The following is a 23195-nucleotide window of genomic DNA, read 5'->3' as shown; positions in this document are numbered from 1 at the left end:
GTCACCTCAGAATTGAGGACAACGCAGCGAGGTATGAAAAGGAAGATTTTGAAGAACCACGTTGCGCATTCGAAAAAGACAAACACAGGAAAAGGCCAAGGAGACGGAAAGAGCGCAAACTATCAACTAGGTTTATTTGTGTGAAGGTGCCTTATATATGTAGAATCACAGCAAAATGACAAGGGGAATGAGAGGGGGGGGGGGGGTAGTAAAGCCAGTCATCTTCTGATCAACAACATGTGCGCATAAAGTTCTTCTTCTTATACAATTTGACAGAAGTGTCGCTTATACATTTATCGCCATTTTCTTTTATGTGGTAGGCCTCCGAAAGCTCAAGCGCAGTTTTGCTTTTACTTTTCCTTAGAATTTTTATCTTCTTAAGCAGAGGCTCGCATCCACCGCAGGCAAGGCAATGGGCGGGCAGATTCGCTCCTTCTTTATTTCGAATTGATAGGGCATGTTCTCCTGAGCGTTCATTCACGCAACGGCCTGTTTGTCCCACGTAGGCGCCTCTATACACTTGAGCGGGATTTCATAAACCACGCCCGTGGCACATTTTACAAACGTTTCAGTATGTTTTATGCCGCATTCACTGCCTCTAGATCCTTTGTTACTGATTCTCGGGCACAAGCCTGCGAGTTTCTGTGGGGCAGAAAATACGACAGGGACACCATGCCTCTTGGCCACTTTTTGTACATTTTGCGCCACTTTGTGCATATATGGCACCACCACGACCCTCTTTTTGGGCAGTGGCTCATTCGCGCTACCTTGATCTCTTCTTTTTATCTTCCAAAGAAGATTCTTGGCCACAGCTGTTATGACGTTGGAGGGGAAGCCGGCTGAAAGCAGCCTTTAAATTTGGTTGTTAAAGCTTATATGCATTGCATGCGGGCATGACTTGGTAAGACCAGATTCCAGGCACGAGATGGCAATTGCTCTCTTGACTACCTTCGAATGCGCGGAATCATACGGCAGTAGCTCTTTCTTTGCTCGTGGCGCGTAGGGCCAGCAGGCATGCTGTAAGCCGACGTTCAGGTTAATATCTAAAAACTGCAACGACCCATTAGAAGGAAGTTCATGTGTAAAGGTCAAGCCTCGCCCATACTGTCTAAAGACAGTTAAAATTCTACTCACTGAATCACCGTGGGTCAATGTTATTTGCTTGGATAAAACAATCAAAAAATTGTCAACATATCTAAAACACTTCAGTACCCCCAGATTAGCAAACTCGTAATTTAGGGAGCGGTCAGTGGTGGCTAAAAATATGTTACTAAGAACAGGGGCGACACAAGAACCGATACAAATTCCTTGTCGTTGAATGTAAAAGTTGTCTTTAAAAGATATGAAGGTGGCTTTCAAATAAAATTTGAGCAAAGACATGAAGCCATCTGCTGTTACCCCAGCTGAGTTTTTGAAGTCTATTATCCCACTTATTTCAATGCAATCTCGGACAGGAAGATGGTAGGCGTAACGTTAAGTGACAAACGCGAGTTAACGATATCCTATTCGAAATCAACAAGAAATGAGCGTGGGCAGGCATGTAATGCGAAGGCAAGATAACCGACGGTTCTTTAAGGTAACGTAGTCGATTCATATTTATAATAAACTGCACATCTCCAACCAAAAAACTTTAATTTTAAACCCAACGTTTCGAAGCCGGCTCGGCTCCTTCATCAGGGATGACTGAGGGCAAGGGGCAAGAGTAGCAGAGGGCGCAGAAAGTCAGGTGGGCAGGTGAGGTTAGAACGTTAGCGGGAGCAGCTGGCACAAAACAGGGTTAATGGGAGGTACACGGGAGAGGATTTTCTACTACATTGGGCGCAGTTACGCTGATGATAACGGTGGTAACTTGCTGTCAAATTTCTTTTCCGCGAAGCACAATGCAACGGTTGTTCGCTAAATGTAAACCTGCTTGTGGAATAAATACCCCACGCGAATGGCTCTATAGGACTCCTCTACACAGTTAAGCTTTAGCGTGGTCCATTTCTGACAGACGCACTGCAGCGCTTTCAAGAGTGACGAAGCGACTTGTTCGCTCACATGTAGCGCCCTTGACGGTGTCTTTGCTGCGGAAATGTTCATCTCTCGAAACGTTGCTTGAGTGTGCAGAAATTTACAGCCATGGCGGTGCCAGACCCGAAAATCGGGGGGCACAGTCTAAGAGTTGCAAGTAACCTTCGGAGAGAGAGAGATTATGAGGAAGACCAAAGACAATGACGTTAACCTGAGGGATGTTACGGTTGGCTGCCTGCACTCTGTGAAAGGAAAGAGGGCATGTAAACGAATAGAGTACTGGTGCAGCAATCTTCAGGAATACGCTCGAAGGAAGCGAAAGTATTCTAACAAAACACAGGTGCTGTGCCTGAGTGGCTCAAGGATCAAGGCAGATTTTCTTCGTTTCTTATTTTTTTCCGAAGGTTATGATTGGAGTGCTTAAGCTGCTCAATCTGCGTTAAATAGCAGCGTTGTAGGTTTATCGCTACTCTTCAAAGATCCTTCACTCAGTTTTGAACATCATTGTGAGTTAACAATAATAATTGTTTTTTTGGGGAAAGGAAATGGCGCAGTATCTCTCTCATATATCGTTGGACACCTGAACCGCGCCGTAAGGGAAGGGTAAAGGAGGGAGTGAAAGGAGACAGGAAGAGAGAGGTGCTGTAGTGGAGGCCTCCGGAATAATTTCGACCACCTGGGGATCTTTAACGTGCACTGACATCGCAGAGCACACGGGCGCCTTAGCGTTTTTTCTCCATAAAAACGCAGCCGCCGCGGTCGGGTTCGAACCCGGGTACTCCGCATGAGTAGCCGAGCGCCCTAATCGCTTCTCTTCCTATTGGCTAAGATAACCATCGTGACTTAATGGTGCAAAAAAATACCTATGCCACGCCTATGCCTATGCCTGAACCACGGGTGCTTATCGGTATGCCGGCAACAGCAGTCAGGAGGCGGCATTTCTTCTTTCTCTTTGAACAAAACGCAAAATCACGGTTCAATAAAAGACAACACACAGGAGTTTATAGTCTGACCGTGGCATCGTTCTTTCTTTCATGCACGTAGGCAAAGATCAAAGGGCTGACTGGAAACATCAGTTTTGACGACCGAGGCTTCCGAGTCAACTATACCATCGACGTGGTCGAAATGACGATAAACAGCGAGATGGTGAAGGTATGTGATACGCGGGCATTTCACAATGGAAGAATTCGCTTTTCTGCCTCATTTGAAGCTCGGATTCTGTTCGGGCATTCCCCAGCAAAGTTTCGAGTGTCCTTTCGCACTTTGTTTACAATCCGGCAAAGCCGCTGAAATTCGACTTCGTCCCAACTTCCGTACATCAAAAGCGAGTGGGAAAACTAAGGAAAATGCACCCGCATAAGCACATAAAAAAAAAGCACCGATGAGTCAAAGGAACGCGGAAGTCGATAGTGGCACAAACATGTGGCGCAGCATTGAGCAGCGCCCACAGAGTTGGGAGATAGCCGATGTTACTCTATATCGGTGTTGTGCACAGCAAAAGCTAGCTTCCGACGCACAAAGCCTGGAAAGAGAAGCCTTGGCGCCTGCCGTCTTTGTCCAGATCGCCGAGTGGTCGGACGTAAAGGGACTCAAGCTTTCGTCGCCCAAGTACCGCCGCGTCTACCAGGACACGGGCTTCGAGAGCAACAAGACCTACATAGTGACCAGCATTCTGGTAAAGTACTTCCGCAAGCACTTCCCGTTCGCCTTCTTCTCCAGTTACCTTCCTGTTATTCTCCTTATTTTTAACTGTACTGGGGCCCGTGACGTCACCGTGTACAGCCAGGCATACAAATATGACGACGCTTCCAAAAAAACTTCTTCCCGTGTGCCAAAGTCCGCAGTTGATTCAAAAAAAGACACGCAATTAATTCCTGACCAAACAACCGTGTCCATTAGTTGTGACGAAGTAAAATATGCCCATACATTGCTGCTCGCTGCTAGATGTCACTTGCAAAAGTTTCAGTTCAGGTTCAATGTGATCTTCACTGTGTGCCTGTCAAAGCCTGTAGAGGTCAAGGATGTCATTTAATCGTTTTTCTTATTGTATGCACATAATCATTAGTCACAACGATAGGAATTTCTTGTGTTCTACGCACATAAGTGCTTTCGAAATGGCACCGTACTAGAGAGTGCCTGACGCATGTATACATGTGCTCGTACTGCGGATCCGGAATGTTCAGTGGCCGTAATTCGTCAGCGTAGCTTGCTAATACCTTTACGTGTTACATGCATGCGTCATCAGAGAGTGTTTTATTCAAATAGGTTGCGTGTGGACGTCTTTTTTTTTCTTGCAAAAAACATCCTGTCCTAAAATTCGGCTAGAGTTTTCGCCTCTCTGCTGTCTAGCTGCGTATCGCTTTGGCTGTCTTGGATTAGTGAAAACAAAACGCGCTTCAAGTTTCGTTCCCTTCGATATTTCACGCGTCGCAGCGTCGCCTCGCAATCATCGCATGAAAAAGCGGTATTACTCGTATAAACGTTGGCAACCCTCGTTCTCATGTTTCTTTTACACGCACCGCACCGAAATGTTTATCACGACGAAAATATAAACCTACGTTGCATATTTCCTCGAAAAAAAAAGGTCGTGATTGTCAAACAAAAAGCACAAAGTCCCCACGTCATGCGCGCAAGCGCAGGAAAGCAGGTATTCATTTCGGTAAAAGCGGGAAGCTTGCACTTCCTTTCACGTTGTGTGCGCGAACATGATCCGGATAGGAAGATGCTGTTTGCCGTTCTTGTCATCTCCGCTACTGAGGCGGCATACGTGTAACGCGGCGGGGCTCCACGGGAAAGCAGGCGAGTAGAAAATGTGAACCGGTAAAGCTTCCAATGGTGGGCCGTCAAGTTCCCCGAGCCCCCTTCTTTTTCATTACCAAAAACATAGCACAATCATCCGCTGGTGTTTGCGCATCCACTTGAATGGCAAGTGAGGCAGAAGAAAAAAATTGCAAAAGCAACATTTCAAGCGCGCGCCAACGCGCTCCTTCCTGCATTCACGGTGTGTTTGCAGTAGCGCTGCGTACCTATGGGTGCAACATGGACCAAGTTGATTTAGCTACTTGTAACGAAAGCACGAGGTTTACAGCCGCGCGGAAAATTTGCGCGTGAGTGTCCGCGAGAAGCTATAGCCTTGTAGTTCAGAATGCATTTTCAGAGAAGCAATGGTATTCAGCAATCGATGGCTCGGCACACCTTCAGCCGGGTTTACAAAGTCCTTTGTACGTCACCACGTGAGATGTGGGCTAGTAAATAGCTGGCTTGTAAGCTATTGTGTCGGTGTCTAAGGTAACTGACTATCGCCCCGTGCATCACGGCGGATAGTGAAACTATCTAGCCTTTGTCATAGAAAAACCTCCCGAAAGGTTTGCTTCGAACTCTAGTGAACTCCGCGGTAATCTAGGCCTTGGACGATAGCTTCTCTTTGCAACGATGCACAACGAGACACACAGAGTAGCCGAAAAACAAATCACTTTTGACAAAGGGTGCACCTTTTTGTACGAAAAGCTGACAATTTGCCGTCTCTAGCGAAAAGGCTGCCTTGTTTGCAAGGGATGTGGCAAAGCATGTGCTGTAGAGACGACATGCCAGTCTCTCCACGGTTTCAAAACCGTACTGATTTTCAGAAGCATCGTAGAGAAGATACAGCATCGTAGTTGGCTCGATTAGGACACTCGGAGCACGTGAGCAATTCAGGCGTTGCCGTACGTATGAGGCATGCAAAGGCAGTCATACTTAACGCATAGCCGCATTTCTGTTCAGACATCTCTTTACTGAGTCATGTATTGGAGCTCAGGAAATTTGAGCTTGTCGCCAAAAACTGGAACTGTATAGACGAGTAATTTATACCGCAAGGAACCAATGAGGCTAAACTTTTTCTCCTGGAATTGGTTCTACTTAAGAGTGTGGTTTACAAACCTGATATCTCGCCACATCCAACAATACCGACAGAACAACCTATTGCAACAAAGTATAGCGAATGGTTTCTGGCGCGCCAACATTCCGTCGCCACTCCGCGCTCACAAAATTCCGTTGCATGGGCTTTTACGACGGATAAAATTTTTCTTTAGCAGTGCAAATGAGTGATCACGAAAAACGAACTTGGGATTTTTAACGTAAATGGAAAACGTGGTTTGCGCTAGTGTAAAAAAATAAAGGGCAAATATTAGCATCATATATTAACCGAATAAGCCCCGCAATAATTGCTGTTAAAAACGATTAAAATTATCAGACTCATAGAGATACGCAGTTGAGAGAGCATTAATTTGACTAAATTTTCTGTTTTAAAGCAATTATATCATGAGGCTGCCGTCAAAATGTTTTCTGCAGCGCATTCCGAAGTGCAAAAAAAGGAACAAGATCGTCCTGAGTAACAAATCGCAAGTGAAAGAGTGTTCAGGAATGCTTTTACTAAAATACGAAGCTAGTGTCAAGTGGCAACCTGTGCGTTTTTTTTTCATCACAAGGTGCAAAATAGGCAGGCTGTATGAACGTAAGCGCCCATCAGTAGCAATCTGCCACCAGCAGGTGGCTGACCTGATGTCGCTAGTCTTGCAATAACGTCACCTAGCGCTGAAGTACTGGCTCAATTTAAAACAGTTGCCCGAATAAAAAACCGAGAGAGTCTATACTTGTCGCACCACGTCCCGCTCTAGGCTCCAAATTACCTAGTGGTGGAAGCCCTTCGTCACTGTAGAGGCTTCACGGGCTAACTTTACTAGCCCTCGTGAAACATCAGTGACCGAAACCCTTCATTCTCTAATAAGTGTACAAGCGACACTCCCCAGACGCTCCTTCTGGACCTCATACTTTCTATATAATGCAATACATTTTTATTTTCTAGAACATAACTAGGTGGCCTTCTGGGCTGAAAGCTACAATAAACCGCAGTCAGCCCCTCCGCCTCTTTTTCAGAAAAAAATAAAATACGAATGCGTTGATGGTAGAGCTGTGCGCTTGCATGGTATCTGGCCAGTCGAAGCTGCTTAAGAACGACAGGAGGCTTCCAAGGAGCACTAGCGCCAAAAGACGACGAGATGGATGTCAAAAGGACAAGGAAGTAGTGACATATAGTCAAGGGTTCGACGAAAGCTCGTCTGGTCAGGCATAAGTAGAAGCAAAAGATTACAGTCACTGACCAAGTCAAAGAATAACAAATTGACGTTTCGGAACCCGTACGGGTTCCTTGTTCACAATGAGGCTAAAATGGCAGTGGTCGAAACTTAAATACCCAGAATATGACGTAATGACTGTATGTACACGGGTGGCATCGTCCCTTCCTTCCGGTTCATAGTATCAGGTGTCGTCTGGATGAATGATGACTCAAGCAAAAGCCGTGCCGTCAGGTTCCGCTCTTTGGAAAGAATTGCGGCGTTGTCCCAGGCGATATCATGCGTTTTTTCGTGCGCGTGCTCGGCAATCGCATTGGAAGCCACTTTGTGGTTATCAACATCGCGCTGATGTTCTTTCAATCTTCTGGGGAACTTTCCCGTTTCGCCTATGTAAACGTGGTTACAATCACCGCATGGGATTCGGTAGACAACGCCGGGAAAGCGGTTATCTGGCAGGGGGTCCTTGACATTCACCAGCATACTTCGAAGTTTGCTGGAAGGCACGTGTCCGATGCGCAAGTTATATTTGGCGAAAATACGGGATAAAGCTTCGCTTATACCCCTTACATACGGAATTCCAGCAGTGGCGGTGAAAACCTTACGACTGGAAGAGCTCGGCTGCAAAATATTTTTCTCGATCCTTTTCACAAAATGGTTGGGATAGCCGTTGGACGAAAGTTCTTGGCGTATCATTTGGAGTTCAGCTTGCAAATCTTCCTTTTCTGGGTATTTAAGTTTCGACCACTGCCATTTTAGCCTCATTGTGAACAAGGAACCCGTACGGGTTCCGAAACGTCAATTTGTTATTCTTTGACTTGGTCAGTGACTGTAATCTTTTGCTTCTAAGTAGTGACATAGTTGAACAGCCTCGTCTTGACGAAGATGTCCCGCTTTAGCAGCACGATGCCGAAGCTTCCGCGGTGCTCAAGCTTCACACGCCATGAAACACTCGGCCCTGAATCTGAAGAAAGGATAATGGGACCTCGTCGTCAGTGGCTGACAGCTGGCGACGTAAAATATAGACAAGGAAGGTCAGACATCAGCTTTCCTTTTGTTATTCCAAGTTGTCCGTCCCTCTGTCGAGTCATGGGCCCCTCTTGTCCGTTCCGACGGCGTGAGTGTGGGACAGCAGCGCTTCTCGTGTCCTTCCGCTGCGCTGCTTCCGTTGATTGTCTCCGCACAAAGCCTTTGACATCGCGTCAGAGACGTCGGGCAGCATGTCAGGAAATGTGCGATGATGCGGCGCCCCTTGGGCAGCCCCTCGCTCGCGCTTTAAAAAACAACAGCAGGCTCGAACTTTTCATTTCCGTTCGCTTTTCAGCTTTTGTTCCCAACCAAAAAGGACCACAGTTAGCAACTTCAAAAGGTAAAGAACGAATTCCTAGTGGCAATACCGTATTAATCAGTGTATAGTAGGGCACGATAGCGAACTATAGGGAGATAAATTGCGCAACTGAAATCGACGTGTAATGTGAGTACGTTTCATACGGAACTTGGAGATTAAAAAGCTCGATGATAGTGTCGTCACTTTTATTCACCTCGTTACCCTTGCCGGACTGCTGTAAATGGAGAACGAGAAAGAGCGTCGGAATGGGACAGGTCAGTCCAGCGTAGCGCGGCACTGGTTTTTGGTGACGGTAGCCAGAGTCCCAGGATACCATATTCTGGTGCCACCAGCCGTAACTTAAAAACCTTCTGGTACATGGAACCTGGTTAGAACCTCCTGGTATTCAAATCCAAAGTGTTGTTTTTCTTGGCGGCCGCATATGTAAGCAGCAGACTGGCGCGTGGCGCAGTTCTGGAGGCATATCGTCGCCGCTCTTTCGTAAGCGAAGTAGAGCGCATAACTCGGATAGAGTGGCTGTAGAAAGGCAAATTCTTAATGGGCCCCCGGTTTTCGTTCGTGCTTGTAAGTACCCGTTTAAGAATGGTCCTAGCAATGCGAGTTCCCCGTGGAAAAACAATGGATGACAAAAAAACATACTCAATTTGTAACTGCCATATCGAAAATGTCCGCGGGTACCAGCCTAGAAGGCAAGTACGGTAGCTCTCTTGAGATCTTATGCCGTCAGAGACAGTTGCAGCGCTGTTATTTTCTCTTGGTAGTCGCAGTTCTGCGTCATATCACTAACTCTGTACCTACGTCTCTTCTGGCACGTGGTGGAGTACGTGATCAGATGGTTTCAACTGCAGATATATGATAAATGCGAGTGCTAGTCGAAGCAGCGTTTTGTTTTCAGGCATGCTTGTTTTTCGTAGTAGCCGATAAATATCTTGCTGAGAGCATAGAGACGCCACACCTCGATGTGGGGCTGTTTTATTCGAAGGCAGTTGGCCTAGAAAGTTTTACAGACCTCTGGCGAGTCCGTGAACACTCCATAGTAATGCCGGCCGTCGACCGCCTATTCACAATGAGCGGAACCGACGGTCCATATAACGAATTGGGCGGCAGACGGTTCTGAGAGGGAACTGGGCGTGACGTCCTGCCTGGTGCACTCGATTTCACAGTCTGCCGCTTCCTGATTAGCCCTGATTAGCCGGCCCATACTGTCGTGAGCATGGGTTGCAGCCCTCTGACTCCGATAGCAGAGTCTATATAGTTACCGTCTTTGACAAAAGTAACCGAACAGCCACGCTTGCCACCTGACAGTGTAAACAGGCTGACGTAAGCGTGCGCCCTTGCTAGTATGACAGCGCTCAGAAGGGACGAAATCGCTCACCGAATATGCTACCCGCTTACTTCTCATCATCTAAGGAATAAGAGCGATGGAGCAGGCTTACGTAAGCCAGTTTAGACTCGCAGGCGGGAAACATGGCTGCTCGGTTACTTTTGTAAAAGACGGTACATGCTGTATTAATCATGCTGAAGCAGTTTTTGCTTCTGGGTATTCATGTGTTATTTGGTGCATTCATATACGAGGTGGTGGCCAAGTACAACACCAGGGTAGCCAAATCCTGCTCACGTGATATGGTGCGTTATTGGCTCTGGTCGCCAAGATCAGGCCGCACCCCAGGTCTAGTCATTTAATTGTATTCATTTATTTATTTTGTTATTTAATCTTTCCTGTTGTTTAGTGCCCTCGTTGTTGGCAAGGAGATTACTTAAAGTAGTCGCCGATAGAATTAGAGCAATCTTAAACTTTGGTAAACCGATGGAGTAGGCTGGCCTTCGTAAAGGTTACAGGAAAATAGTCGACAACTTTAGTCTGATATTATGTTGATTGGGAATTGATGTCTTCAAGGTACTCTGGCTGATTTTCTCAAGATATTTTCATAAGTACTTTGCCAGGTCAAGCCAAAGTGTCTTGCAACAGGTGAAAGTAAAATAAATAGGTGTGCAATTATAAGGAAGGTGCTTGCTTGCCGATTTCTTTGTTTCCTAGCCTGCAGCGAGTCAGTTGGTATGAAGTGCTGCTCTACAGATGCCTTAAATATGGTCAGTAAACATTTGGCGACCGATTCCGCGTCTCACCTCAGAATCTCTTCAGGAATAGAGTCAGGACCGGGCGACTTTGTGCTTATATTACAGGTTGGAAGGTATCCCTTGTTCAGGCAAAGTAACATCTGGCACATCAGGCGGTGGTGCGTACTTTCCTGTATTAGTGTTGAGGCGGGAGAATTACAAAGCCGGCAAAGAGAACGCACCTTTTAGCGATTCATCAGTAAAAACAAAACTATCCACTTCAATAACCCTCATGTTTTCATACGAAGATGAAAGGTCTGCATAAGTTGCACTAATTTTTTTCAAGTATTCTTTACCAACCACTGTTTATGCATCAAAGAAAGAGGCGAAATATCATTTTGAATATTTTATTTCTTGCTATTTTAAGCGCTTTATTTTAGGTTTAGTTGGATAATTTCACAATTTATCCCTGGATTCTAATTTCTGTTATATTTAGTTGTGGAACAAACTTTTGCAGGCAAAAATTCACAATGTGTTTAAACTTCGTCCAGAATGTGTTGACGCCATCCTCCCTGCCAAATGAGTCCAAGAACATTTCCAAATAAAAACTACAGATAACGTTTACTACATTTGAGTCAGTGCGAAAGCGCGGATTTTTGCTCCGTAGAAGACGACGATGAGTGGCCAGGCAGCGGGATGGAGCGCTCGCACCGGGCGAACAGACAACGCAACAGACAACGGATGATTTTGCTCGCGGTTAGTACCCACCGGATTAGTGCTTACGCACTAATGGTCTAAGATGCGAACATTATCAGGTGTTGAAAAATTTTTATAACACATATTTCACCTTTTTTACATTTTTTTGGTGGACTGAGTTGTTATAAGATAACTAAGACAAGCATAGGATCAGAAAGCCCTTCCTTAACGGGCACGTCATATTCGGTTATTTTACTGCTTATAAAAACAAAATACAATATTCTTCTCGTAGTGGTTGTGATCCTTGTTGAATGTTTAACAATTTGTGTGAGATCACTAATAAAAGTAAGACCCGGCATGCTATCAATGTTTAGTATCGAATGCGCCTATATTATGCGACTCCCAAAGGGCATACGGAAACTTTGAATCACTTGCAATAAATGATAGCCTTACAGCAACCCAAGAAACATGACAGGGGTAGTCGGGGCCTATAAACTTCTGCAATGACGCAGGAACAAGTGCCGCGTTTGTTCAGACAATCGTTCATTGGAGCAGATTCGATTCCTTGTTTAAGAACAAGCGCGGCGCCACCGCGACGTGAATCACGATCCTTCCGCCGAGTCATCCTGTACGTAGGCGCTGTTATCTCGCTGACAGCAATTTCACGAGGCAACCTTGTCTCTGTAGCTGCGAGAACGTCTGGCTGATACACCATGATAATGTGTTTGAGCTCAGCGGTTTTACTCAAGAGTGTGCGTGCGTAGACGTTTATCAAAGTAAAGTTGCTTTCTTCCGTCCCGCACTGCCACGTTTCTTTACTGCCAGCGCCCGCTCTTGTACAGTTGTACTCGTCATCGCAGACAAATGATTCTCTCTCACTTAAAATCCCGTCATGTTCGAATATAACCTTTGCATCATTGTCCTTTTCATGCTTCAGACCTTGCCGCAGTCGTAAACACTTTTGAAAAGTTGCCCGACAACAATCATTAGACAACGAAATTTCACTACCGCTTAGTTTATGGCAGTTATCAAATAAATTCACCTTTCCTTTCTAGGCAAAAACGCTAGTGGTCACCACACAGAGCTTTCCCACGGGCATGCTTCCAAGTCTGGTATGCGCTCCATTGTGTTAAATTTGGCGCAAAGGCATTCACGGAGGACATCAGGCAACACTTTTTTTCTTGACATCATCAATGGCTTCGCTAAGTGTTTCGGTTATTACGAACACGAGAAGATTACTCCGGTGACTCCAAATTCCACTGCCTTCGGTTGCTGTGAGCGGATAGTGGCCCCCGTGCCTTGCACCATTCTTTCCAGTCGCTCTGCATTTTTTGTGCATGTTTGAGTGCGAAAGCACTCATACGCTCACCAACACCTACCGAGAATCTTGTGATCTTTGGATCTTGAGCCGCTGCCTAGCAACAGCAGCGCCAAATTAAGTTAAAAAAGAAATCAGAAAAATACCCACGACTGGGAATCGAACCCACGGCGCCGTGAACAGACTAGCTTCAAAGGCCGCTGCGCGAGAGCTCTAGGCTATCGCCGCATTTTTGCTCTCAATCTGTTTGTGACCTACTGTAAACTGCAGAAACAGTTAATAAAGAAAAAGAAAGGCTACGACCGGCGCCGGGCAAGTGTCGCGTTAAACTGCAGCAGACTCTCGTGCTGTGCATTGCACATCGCGGTATTCATCAACTTCCATCTGCGGCGCAACTAGATCAGATCAGCTTTACCTCGATAAGGGCTTAACGTGAGTCTAACATCGCCCCCACACGTGCCGACGAGCAAGATAAGCAAGACCATGATCCAGTGAGGCTAAACAAACGCTTTCGCGCATCTACTCGGTTTAACTAGGTTAAAACCTTACCAATTTTCTTTAATTATTTTATTTCCAGCATCTTTTCAATAACTCTTTTTCAGTTGTTTGAAAACAGAACTCCTGTATCTTTTTTTTTAACTTGCCTGATAGGTTTAGCGCTTCCTGCCCTTTCGTGAATTCACTGAACATTTGCTCGACAGTTTTAAGCCCTGGGTTTAGCACAAAATCTCCCGCAAGCATCAACAACCATGAAATGTACCACAACGTTACGTCAACGCCCAGTGCGGGGGAATGGCAAAACAGTGATGAACCTATCATCACTCTTAACACAATTTTCATGCTTACTAACCTGCAAAAAGAGGACAAAGGTTCAGGTGGCTTCATTATGGAGACTTCGCCGTGCCTACGAGAAGGCTTGGTGCCGACTGAGCTTAAGAAAGTGGTGCACTCCGTTGCCATTTCCCCAGTATCCGTCGCAGAAAACAAGTGCGCAGGCCCGTTCCAGGTCGCAGCCCTCCGCGCAAGCAGCCACGAAAGATGCTCGTCGTGCCGTCAAATCACAGAATCATCACACTGGGTCTAAACTAGTCCGACAGGCGCTCCGAACTGCGACGCCTGGCGGCAGTGACAGGGCTCGAGACCTCTTGGCCAAAAGCTCCACGAGCGTGGATGCTGCGGCATTCGCGGCCCACCAAGAGACAGGCCTACGTGGTTTCCGTGTCACGAGTGCCCGCTCTGCATCGCTGAGCCACACACGTGCTCCCGGCGCTATCGCGTTCCCGGAGCACCGCGATCAGTTTGGCAGCAGCGTCACACGTTCGCGGCTCAGCTGACAGTGCTCTTTTTGTAATAGAAAGCCGGCGTTCGACACTCGCAAATCACGCAAGCCTGCACCTTGGTCGGCTGCAAATGCCGCAGTGTAGGTACGTATGTAGTACATGCCTGTGCCGATGTTGGCTAACCTATCTCGAGTCCTTTGACTGTCGCCAGGCGCAGCAGGCGCAGTTCGGAGCGCATACGGACCGCTCTAGACCAGTGTGATAGACTGTGTACTACAGTGCGTACCTGAGGCGTGAGCCAGAGGTGAAGCATGTCGCAGCTAGGCCTGTAAAAACAGGGCAAAAGGTCCAGGCACCTTCAATCTGGAGACAATATCCCCAAAGAGAAAAGCATGCAACAGCTGTATGTTACTGGTACACCTCTTGGGCAAAAACATGGAGGCTAACAAAAAGGCTTGAAATAAAACTGAGACAGCGCATCGAGCTAACGAAAGGAAAATGTTAGACGTTAAAAGACAGGAAGAGAGCAGAGCGAGTTAGGGAACAAACTCAAGTGCATGACATCCGAGTGGAAATCAAGAATAAGACATGGGCATGGGCAGGGCATGTAAAGCGAAGGCAGGATAACCGATGGTTGTTGAGGGTAACGGAATAGATTTCAACAGAGGGCATCAGAGTCAGGCGGGCGGGTGAGCTAAGGAAGTCTGCGGGCATAAGGTCGCAACAGCTGGCACAGAAAAGGGTTAACTGCAGGGACGTGGGAGAGTCATTTGTCCTGCGGTTGGCTGGCGGCTTAAATCATGGCTTGGGGCATTCGTTACAACTCCCGTTGAGCCGTTTCTATACTCTCTCGGGTGTTGTGCTCTGCGCCGTTTTAGTGACCACCTGAAAAGACCGAATTCTTTTTGACAGTCGGGGAGCGTGGCATAGCCGCACGCTGCACGTCAGCATCGAGGAATTACCTCACCCTTAGTGCTTGCCAACGTTTCCATCGGTCGTGTGTGCATAGCAGTGGCGGTAGGCGCAGCGAGACCGGCCCTGAGGTATGCCCCATGGTTTTCGTGCGCCAGGAAGAGCCCTATCTGATGTACAAGAAGCCCGAGCCTGGCCAGGTTCTCACTGGGAACGACGTGTTCGAGGGCTACTGCAAGGACCTCGCCGACCTGATTGCCGACAACCTAAAGTTCAACTACACGTTGAAGCTTGTCAACGACTCCAAGTACGGCGGCCAGGACGCCAACACGCAGGCCGGCTGGAACGGAATGGTCGGCGAGCTCATTCGCCAGGTGAGCTTGCGCCCTCTAGTTCGGCGCACTGCAATCATCTCTGTGGCTCTTGTGCACTTCAATGAAACAGTTGCTTCGCAAAGTGACTATCTTCACCTAAGTTAAGTGTCTCACTTGTCATTTGCGACCATAAATACGTGTTTAATTCTGCGGGTCTTTATGAGGCAACCGTATAAATCTGAGGACTCAAAAGCAGTAGTTAGTAAGTAAAAAAGGCATGAAACCTCTTTCGAGCTCAGCGAGTTATACTAGAGGGATGGACTGTACCAGCGATAACTTTTCAGCTGGGTTGCAGGTTCCGTGTTAGGGTTTATTTAAAAGTGTAGCCGCTTATGGCGAACTTAGGGGAGAGTGCGGCAAAACGCGACAAAAGTTTCCAAAATATCGCCTTATTTTTATCTTTAGGATATATCAATAAACAAATATTACCGGACTATTTTCTACAGTCTTTACACTGCGTTCAGCGAATGTGAAACGGCTTGCTCAAGCGAACACCAAAAATTTTATGAGATTCAAATTTTAAAAATATCGCATTTTCGCCCACCCATGGGACAAAATGAGACAGCTTAGGGGGGGGGGGGGGGGGGGGGGGTAGATGAGACGGCCTTCCAAAAGAAGCCAATTACAGTCTCCCAAACAATGCCCGCTATGTTCGCTCCATAGAGACCAACGCGATTTTGTGAGCCTCTTCACGTGATAAATACCGTGCATCCAGACGCAAAACAGCCCTGCTTTGTCCCGTGACCCGCTTCAAAGCTCGTGGTTATACAAGCAGGCTTTGCCTGTAGCCTGCATTCATGTTCGGTTTGGATATCTTTTATCCTTCGCGACTTCTTGTTGTTTCAGTATGAAAGGTGTTGCTCTTGCGCTTCGCCCCTATCGAATGGAGGAGACACGATATCTCTCAATGCGCCGTGTGTGACCATGTGATTTTGGAGAGGGTTGCAGGTCAGACCGAACAAAGGTTGCTCCCTGCAGAAGTTGCACAAGTAGCAGTCCTTGCTAGCTGGAAAGAGTGCGGTGGTTAGATTCGATGCAAACTTCGCACAGTGTGTGTTCTTCGTATATTTTCATGTTTTTCTTTTGTGAAGGGCTTCTTAAAGGACACAAAAATGCTTGGCGGCACCGGCGCTGCTTGAAGCTGTCCTGACTTTCTGAATGCCTTCTTCGCCCCTATTGGCAGTCAGAGTTTTTTTTTCTACCGTACATTCAGACCAACCTAGAGAGCAAGAAAAGCAAATGAAAGATTTCAGAGCGAACAATGAAGCCATCACATCTACTCTATAGAGCGCTGCGATGCAGAGCTGTGCCCCACATGTAGCCTGCTGCTAAAATACTTTTTTCCCGTAAGAACGGGAGGCCAACATGTCTTGAACTTTTCAGGAGTGAAGCCCAGGGACTAATATTGTGCGCTTTTTCAGTTGCCCGGTCGAGTACTCAAAAACGTGCCCTGCAGAAATTCGCTCTTTTTTTTTTTACTATCTCCTCGTTCACCGAGGCTCACTTCAGAATCTTTTTCCCTGCTTGAGAAAAATCAAGGTAGTCAGTCTTAAGTTAGAGACATTTAGAGTAGGGTGACCTTATCGGTTAGGCGCACAAGGGAACAGCGGGGCGCCAGTGCGCATGCGCAGGACAGTAACCGAGGGGCGCTACGGTTCTGCGCCTGCTCACCGGCGCCCAGCTGTTCCCTACGCATCTCACCCAATAGGGTCACCCTGTTCTAAAAGTCTCTATTATGTCGCAGCGCACACGTGGATAGTGATTTCAGCTACATATTCAGTATAAGCCGCCGCGGTGGCTAAGTGGTTACGGCGTTCGGCTGCTGGCCCGAAAGACGCGGGTTCGATCCCGGCCGTGGCGGTCGAATTTCGATGGAGGCGAAATTCTAGAGGCCCATGTACTGTGCGATGTCAGTGCACGTTAAAGAACCCCAGGTGGTCGAAATTTCCGGAGCCCTTCACTATGGCGTCTCTCATAACCTGAGTCGATTTGGGACGTTGAACCCCCATAAACCTAAACCTATATATCTAGCATGTTTATTGCAGGTTTAAAAGCCATGTGACGTTAAGTTGCAAAATGTCGCGTTTTGCCCAATGCCGCACTTTGTCCCACTCTCCTCTAGCGTTGTCCAAAGCCCACGTGCCTAAGAGTTATGAGACTTAACTCAAAGAAACCAAGGTATTACTGCTACAAAAGTGGGAAGTATTGAAGCGACGTGCATTCCTGGGTTTTAAAAACCTTGCTCATTAAATACTCGGCGAGCACTCTCCCAGTGGGATATTCATTACCGCGAGCAACAGCATGGTTCCGAAAGACGTAAAATGTGAAGCACTGCAGCATGCTCTAAAAGCACGAAAACACTAGTATCCGACGTACAGTCACGGACAACCTAACCTGAAGTGACGGAGCGACGACCAACAGTACAGACGAATACCTAAAGAAGTAAACACCGGCGTTCGCGTGCACACAAGCGTCTTGTTAGATCGTCGCTGGTGGCTCCACGGTGCCACCGATCTTCGGTCGTCGCTCCATTATTTCAGGTAAAGTTGGCCACAACTGTACGTCTGGCCTACAGTATCATCAATAAACGCATGCTCTGATCAGATTGCCAGCGTCTTGAATTTTGCGCTGCTTTCTGACTGTAGTGCTTCAGGCGTCCTTCGCAGGCACCCCGCTTGTGACTGCTGCCTGCCTCGCTCCTTAGCTGCTCGCTTGCTGTGCTACTTGGCGGGTGAATGTCACCAGGATAGCCGCACTTGTGCGATTTTAGTGATGAAGGAGGGGCATTGAATGCGAGCTGCGTCTAAGAGAAGTCTACTGGACCACTCCACGCATGGGCTTCCAGCGGCTTAAAATCGTGCGGGAAACGTTGTTTCGAAATATTGGTCTCCTAACTGGGTCGGACCTTTCGTGTGCACCATGACACAAAATACGTTGGAGGAGGCTGTGCCTTTAACCTGCCTCTTTTATGAGACAAGCGGAGGGACACGTGCCTTCTAACGTGATACGTTATGAACGCCACTGCATTATCATGAGAGGAGTAATGACGAATGCTTTAAAAAATGGGGAACAACAGCCGGAACAGGTCCAGGGTACTTCTCCATGTTATACACGGTGTAAGAGACTAGAAGGCCCCAAAAGCACGCGCAAGCATGTGTTGGAATGAAGCTATGTTAGAGATGTTAGAGTGGGTAGCGAAATTAAGAACGCTCGATTCTGGAGGACGCTTTAGAATGAAACTAAGAGATTGGTGAATTTTAAAATCGATTAGGTTGAGGCAGCACAATATGCACACCCAGCCAGCGCCGCTTGCGAAATTTAGTTTTCCTCGTCGGGCGTTCGCGTAAAAACCGCCCTTCCCGGACATTCCGCCCGACCACAAAAAAGGATACCCGGCGGAGCGTTTCGAGTGGGACGCGGGAAAAAGGAGAAGGAAACGCACTTTGTCATGGGATACACGCGAATGTGTGGTAGCCGGGAAATTTCAATTTCGGCGGCCGCGCAAACCCAAGGGTCCGGTTTTGCGTTCGCCTATGGCCCCTACCCAGAATAATTTCGCTGGAACCCAGCTTTCCCTCTTCTTCATGAAGGTTTTGACTGGTGCCGCTAATTAAATTTATTTCTGCCTCGGCGCGTACGGCGCCTACGCGCTCAAGAGTAATTAGCATAATGGAGCAGAACAGGCTCGCAACGCCGCGCGCGTCACAGAAGCCGAGAAAGAAGGAAAGCAAGGAGGAGAGTGAAAGCGAGTCGGGCGAGACGAAGAGCACACAATAAAAAAAACAATAAAAGCAACTGGGTGTGCTGAACGCGACGGGGCAAAAAATTACGCCCGAATCAGGAAAGCCTTGTTTGCGCAAATTGCGTGTGGGGATTGAAGGGAACGTATTGTGAACACTCGCGACAGCTCTCGTTTCAAGAGATACGACGCCTGTGGCAGAGCGGGTCGCCTTCGTCCGACACTGAAATTACAACGACATTCTCCGTTTACCAGTGCTTTCCTCCCTCTTTCATTCATTACTCGTTCTTCTCAGGCGCGTGAGTGGATCAATAAATCGAGAAAAGGCGTTCGCGGGGAATACATTCGAGCATTTAGCTCGCGGCAGATACGTCAGAGGGCCGTGTCGAAGAACGTGGCTGCGAAGTAAGAAAGCATAGCGGTTTCTCGACCCTTACATCAGTGAGTCCCGGCTTTGCTGCCAGCATCCGTGCTTCCTCTGTCATAAACGAGAGAAAGAGCTATCTTTAAAACTCTAGAACGGCTTCTAGCTGCGACTCTAATGACGGCTCCCCAGACGAATGGCTGACTTGCTCGCGGCTGCCGCCACCGAGCATATCGCCATCAGCGAGACGCTGCTACCAGCTGCAAGAAAGCCCTCCCACACTAGCGACACTCACGAACCGAGGTCGTTCCCTATAAAAAGCAGCATAAACTGCTGCATTTGTCGAGCCGGCTTTCGAACTGTTCTTCGTGGTATTGATCCGTCGAGCAAGAGCAAGAAATCATATCCTGCAGTGAGACGCACGGTGTTCTCTGCACAATGGCGTTAATGCACCCTCCTCGAAACGGTCTGCTTTGCTGCCTTGCTTTCGTTTAGCCCAGACGTCCTGTTGCGACTTGGACATCGTGTATTCTCCCTATTAAAACTGCATGTAGTAATTTGTTAGTAACAGCGGGAATGGACAATGCACCTTACTGTCAAGAGAAACGAGCTTATAAAAGGCCGATCGTCTTTATCTTACGAGTTCATGTCGGTGTGTGTAGAAGAACCGAAAACGCTTGCTTTCGTAACTTAAGACAAAGTCGCAGTACCTCAGCATGTTATAAAAACTCAAGTTCTTAACCAAATGCCACTCAATTTTAATATATCTTCAGTAATTGGATGAACAATAAATTCGTGTCAATCAATATTTTACTCAACATATCAAAAGTACTCGCTCTTGCACTTGCGCCAGCATCACTTTATATAGCGAGAGGCACATGGCAGCATAAGCACTCAGTAAAATGATGTCTAAGATATGGAAGGGACGGCTGTTCCAAAATAATTAATTCTCTTTAGAGACTGAAAAAAAAGCATAAACGCAAATGCAACATCAATTCAGTACGCTGCTTGATTGGATTTCTATTTTTAGTGTATTAAAGGAATTCGCAGTATAAGCAGAGAAGAGCTTTTACATAACGATGCTCCAAAAGAAAAATAGTTCACAACACCAGCACGATTTGCGAAATGATCATCTTTGTACGCGTGTCGACAGTGGTCGTGGTTTTGTAGTTCTTCGGGGATTGATACGCGAAACTTGCAAGAGTTCCAGTGCACATATTCATCGATAAATAAGTAAATATTAAGGTAAAAGGAAAATATTAACGCAAATATTTCAAGCGAATAAAAGACTGAACGGCAGACCATAGCCTTCTGTAGGTGCTATATTTCTCGGGGGAAAAAATGGGCCTTCCTCGTCTTTCACGTGGCAAAATAATCATCTCCTCGTTGCATTTAGACTAGATTAATCGAATTCTGGTATCTAAAGACTCGGCACATATATCTGTAGGACATATAACTCTGGGGCATATATTTGTAGAATACCTGTACCTCAACACATTGCGCACCGACCTTTTTGCCATTTTTCACTCGCTAGGACTTATAAGGAAAGTAGCGAGGAGCGGTCTCTCAGTGCCCTTGCGCAGTTGAGGTTTCTTCTAGCCGTGCAGCAGAATGTCCACCAGAGAAAACTTCGTGCCTTGGAACCATGAAGGAAAAATTAACTTGGAAGACGCTCAAGCTCCACCTCAAGGGTGCAACGTGATAGCGCCCGCTCTTTATACCGTCCACAGGATGCATCACTCCGCACTGCTCCTAGAGGGCCCCGTGCGCAATAGGAACTTTCGAATCCGCTTTCTCGAGGACGAAACGATAACGTCACGCTCACTCAGAGCGCTCCTGGCGGCCTCCGCGAGAAGTGGAAAGTTTCTGTTCTCTTAAGCTGCGCGAGGCCTCCGCCGCTGGTGCTCCTGGGATTTTTTGCGCACTAACGACGCAATGGAGCCGCGGCAGCCTTAGACTCTGGCGACGACCACACCGGCTTTGCCGCCTTACGAGCTCCTTAACGCCCTCGCGTTAAATGTGAGCGCATAGCGCGGCGTCCCACAGCCAGCCTTTGCATGCCAGGTGCCCATGAAGCCCTCCCGCCCCCTGGTTTTTCGCTTTCCGAGTCAGTACCTAATGTTTTGTTGTCGGTGTGTTTTAAAACGCGCGTCGGCGCGGCCCATGGCGGGGGCTTCTACAGCAAGGAGTTTGGTATGCAGTTTGCCGCGATGGTCGGCTCATGCGCGCATGCAGTGGTGATAGATATCGCCGCACGCTATCACGTGTTATGATCACTTTTTATGACTAGGGTGCCTTTTTTTCCTGCATGCTTGGCACAGTGCAATAAAATCATTCATGGCTTGGAGCCCCTTGTAGGCTGATGGCATCTAGTGACCAGAAAGATAAACTCCCCAACCGCTTGTTTCGTTATTTCATCCTATGACTTTTGTCGCAGCCTTTTATATCCCATTCTCTGAAAGGCTACACATTTTAATGCGTGCCTATTGATTCCACGCCATTGGCTTGCATTTCTGCTCATCAGGTGCCTCCGCCACCGCATCTTTCTGTACGTGACGTTATCGTAGTTTATTCGTGCGAACGTAAGGGCGCAGTATCCGATTTTTATATTCTTGCTCTGTGCTAGTAACACGAAACTCATGGCACCAACTCCCTTTCGTTGATCTGCTTTCCTTCCAGGAGGCCAACATGGCCATCGCGCCTCTGACCATCACGTCGGCGCGGGAGCGCGTTATCGACTTCACGAAGCCGTTCATGTCGCTCGGCATCAGCATCATGATCAAGAAACCCATGAAAAAGAAGCCCGGCGTGTTCTCCTTCATGAACCCGCTGTCTCGCGAGATCTGGATGTGCATCATATTTGCCTACGTGGGCGTCTCGGTGGTGCTGTTCCTCGTCAGCCGCTTCTCGCCGCGCGAGTGGCGCTACGAGGAGACCTTCGTGGGACCCTCGGTGTCCAACGACTTCTCGCTCTACAACAGTCTCTGGTTCTCCCTGGGCGCTTTCATGCAGCAGGGATGCGACATCTGCCCCAGGTACGGGACACACACGCGCGCAACGGGGCGACTCTGTACACACACCACACGCCGCACAGCACGTCACGCACCGACCCGCACGGCACGCGACGCGCTCAGGTGCCGCTGTTACCTCCTCCAAACCGAGGGCTGAGACGCGACGCTTTGTTAATTTCGTAAAGGAAATTTCGCGGCTGTCAAAAGGCGCTGTGGGTATGTTAAGATTAATTTTATCTGACTGTGTGCGTGTTGTTATGCTGAGCAGAGACACTGGCCTGAGAGCCCCGAACAGGAGAGCTTTCTGATTTGCACGTTTGCAGGAGTTAACTTCTTCTGAAAGACCCAGCGTAGCTACAAACGCGGCCAAGCAATTCCTGCCTGCATACGTGAAGAACTCAGTCTTGACGCAGTAACGCCTGTGAGTAAATGTCGAGGAAACGCTGAAGTAGGACCGCCACAGGACGAACTATCCTGCAGCAACAAGTTCCAGCGTTCGCATAATGCTAGGGCACGGAGAAATTCGACCCCGCGGAAATACCTTTCGGCATAAGGACCTTCCTGAGCTCGTTATCCGTGCACAAACGATATTATCTTGTCGGCCACGGATTCGAGGCTAAGAGGTAGGGACAGGTGACAACAGAGCACATTGACGAGACGCAGATGGGCTTTCTGTAGGGAGCAGTGGGGTTAGCTCTAACAGAACTAGATTAGGAGAAATAGACCTAATTTTACCACTCGAAATAAAAATCATGCGTCCGTCCAAATGGCAATGTGGTTGAAATAGCGCGGTGTGGAGAGTTCGCAAGAGCTTCCTTTCTTTTCTTCCTATCTTTATTTTGACGTTTTGGTTGAAGGGAACGACAGAAGGTATACCGCGAGCGTTATTGCACTATGCAAAACTAGGAGCGAACAAGATATCCAGAATGACCGTCACGAAAACGGTGCCTGAAAGGGCGAAGGAAGGCGTACCA

The 23195-nt window shown here is 47.6% G+C and overlaps 1 protein-coding gene across 1 annotated transcript in view; it reads left to right on the top strand.

The window, feature by feature from the left end:
* Positions 1-23195, top strand: part of LOC144129294 (glutamate receptor 1-like) — a 229833-nt gene that overhangs the window by 167683 nt on the left and 38955 nt on the right. Inside the window, exons 8-11 of the mRNA XM_077663318.1 lie at positions 3058-3165; positions 3575-3688; positions 14892-15107; positions 21890-22245. Of these exons, the coding sequence (XP_077519444.1) occupies positions 3058-3165; positions 3575-3688; positions 14892-15107; positions 21890-22245 (794 nt within the window). The remainder of the gene's footprint in view (positions 1-3057; positions 3166-3574; positions 3689-14891; positions 15108-21889; positions 22246-23195) is intronic.

This window comes from Amblyomma americanum, chromosome 4 (genome assembly GCF_052857255.1).
Source record: "Amblyomma americanum isolate KBUSLIRL-KWMA chromosome 4, ASM5285725v1, whole genome shotgun sequence".
Classification (NCBI taxonomy): Eukaryota; Metazoa; Arthropoda; class Arachnida; order Ixodida; family Ixodidae; genus Amblyomma; species Amblyomma americanum.
The sequence above is the reverse complement of the archived record's forward strand: the minus strand, read 5'-3'. Positions and strand labels throughout refer to the sequence as shown.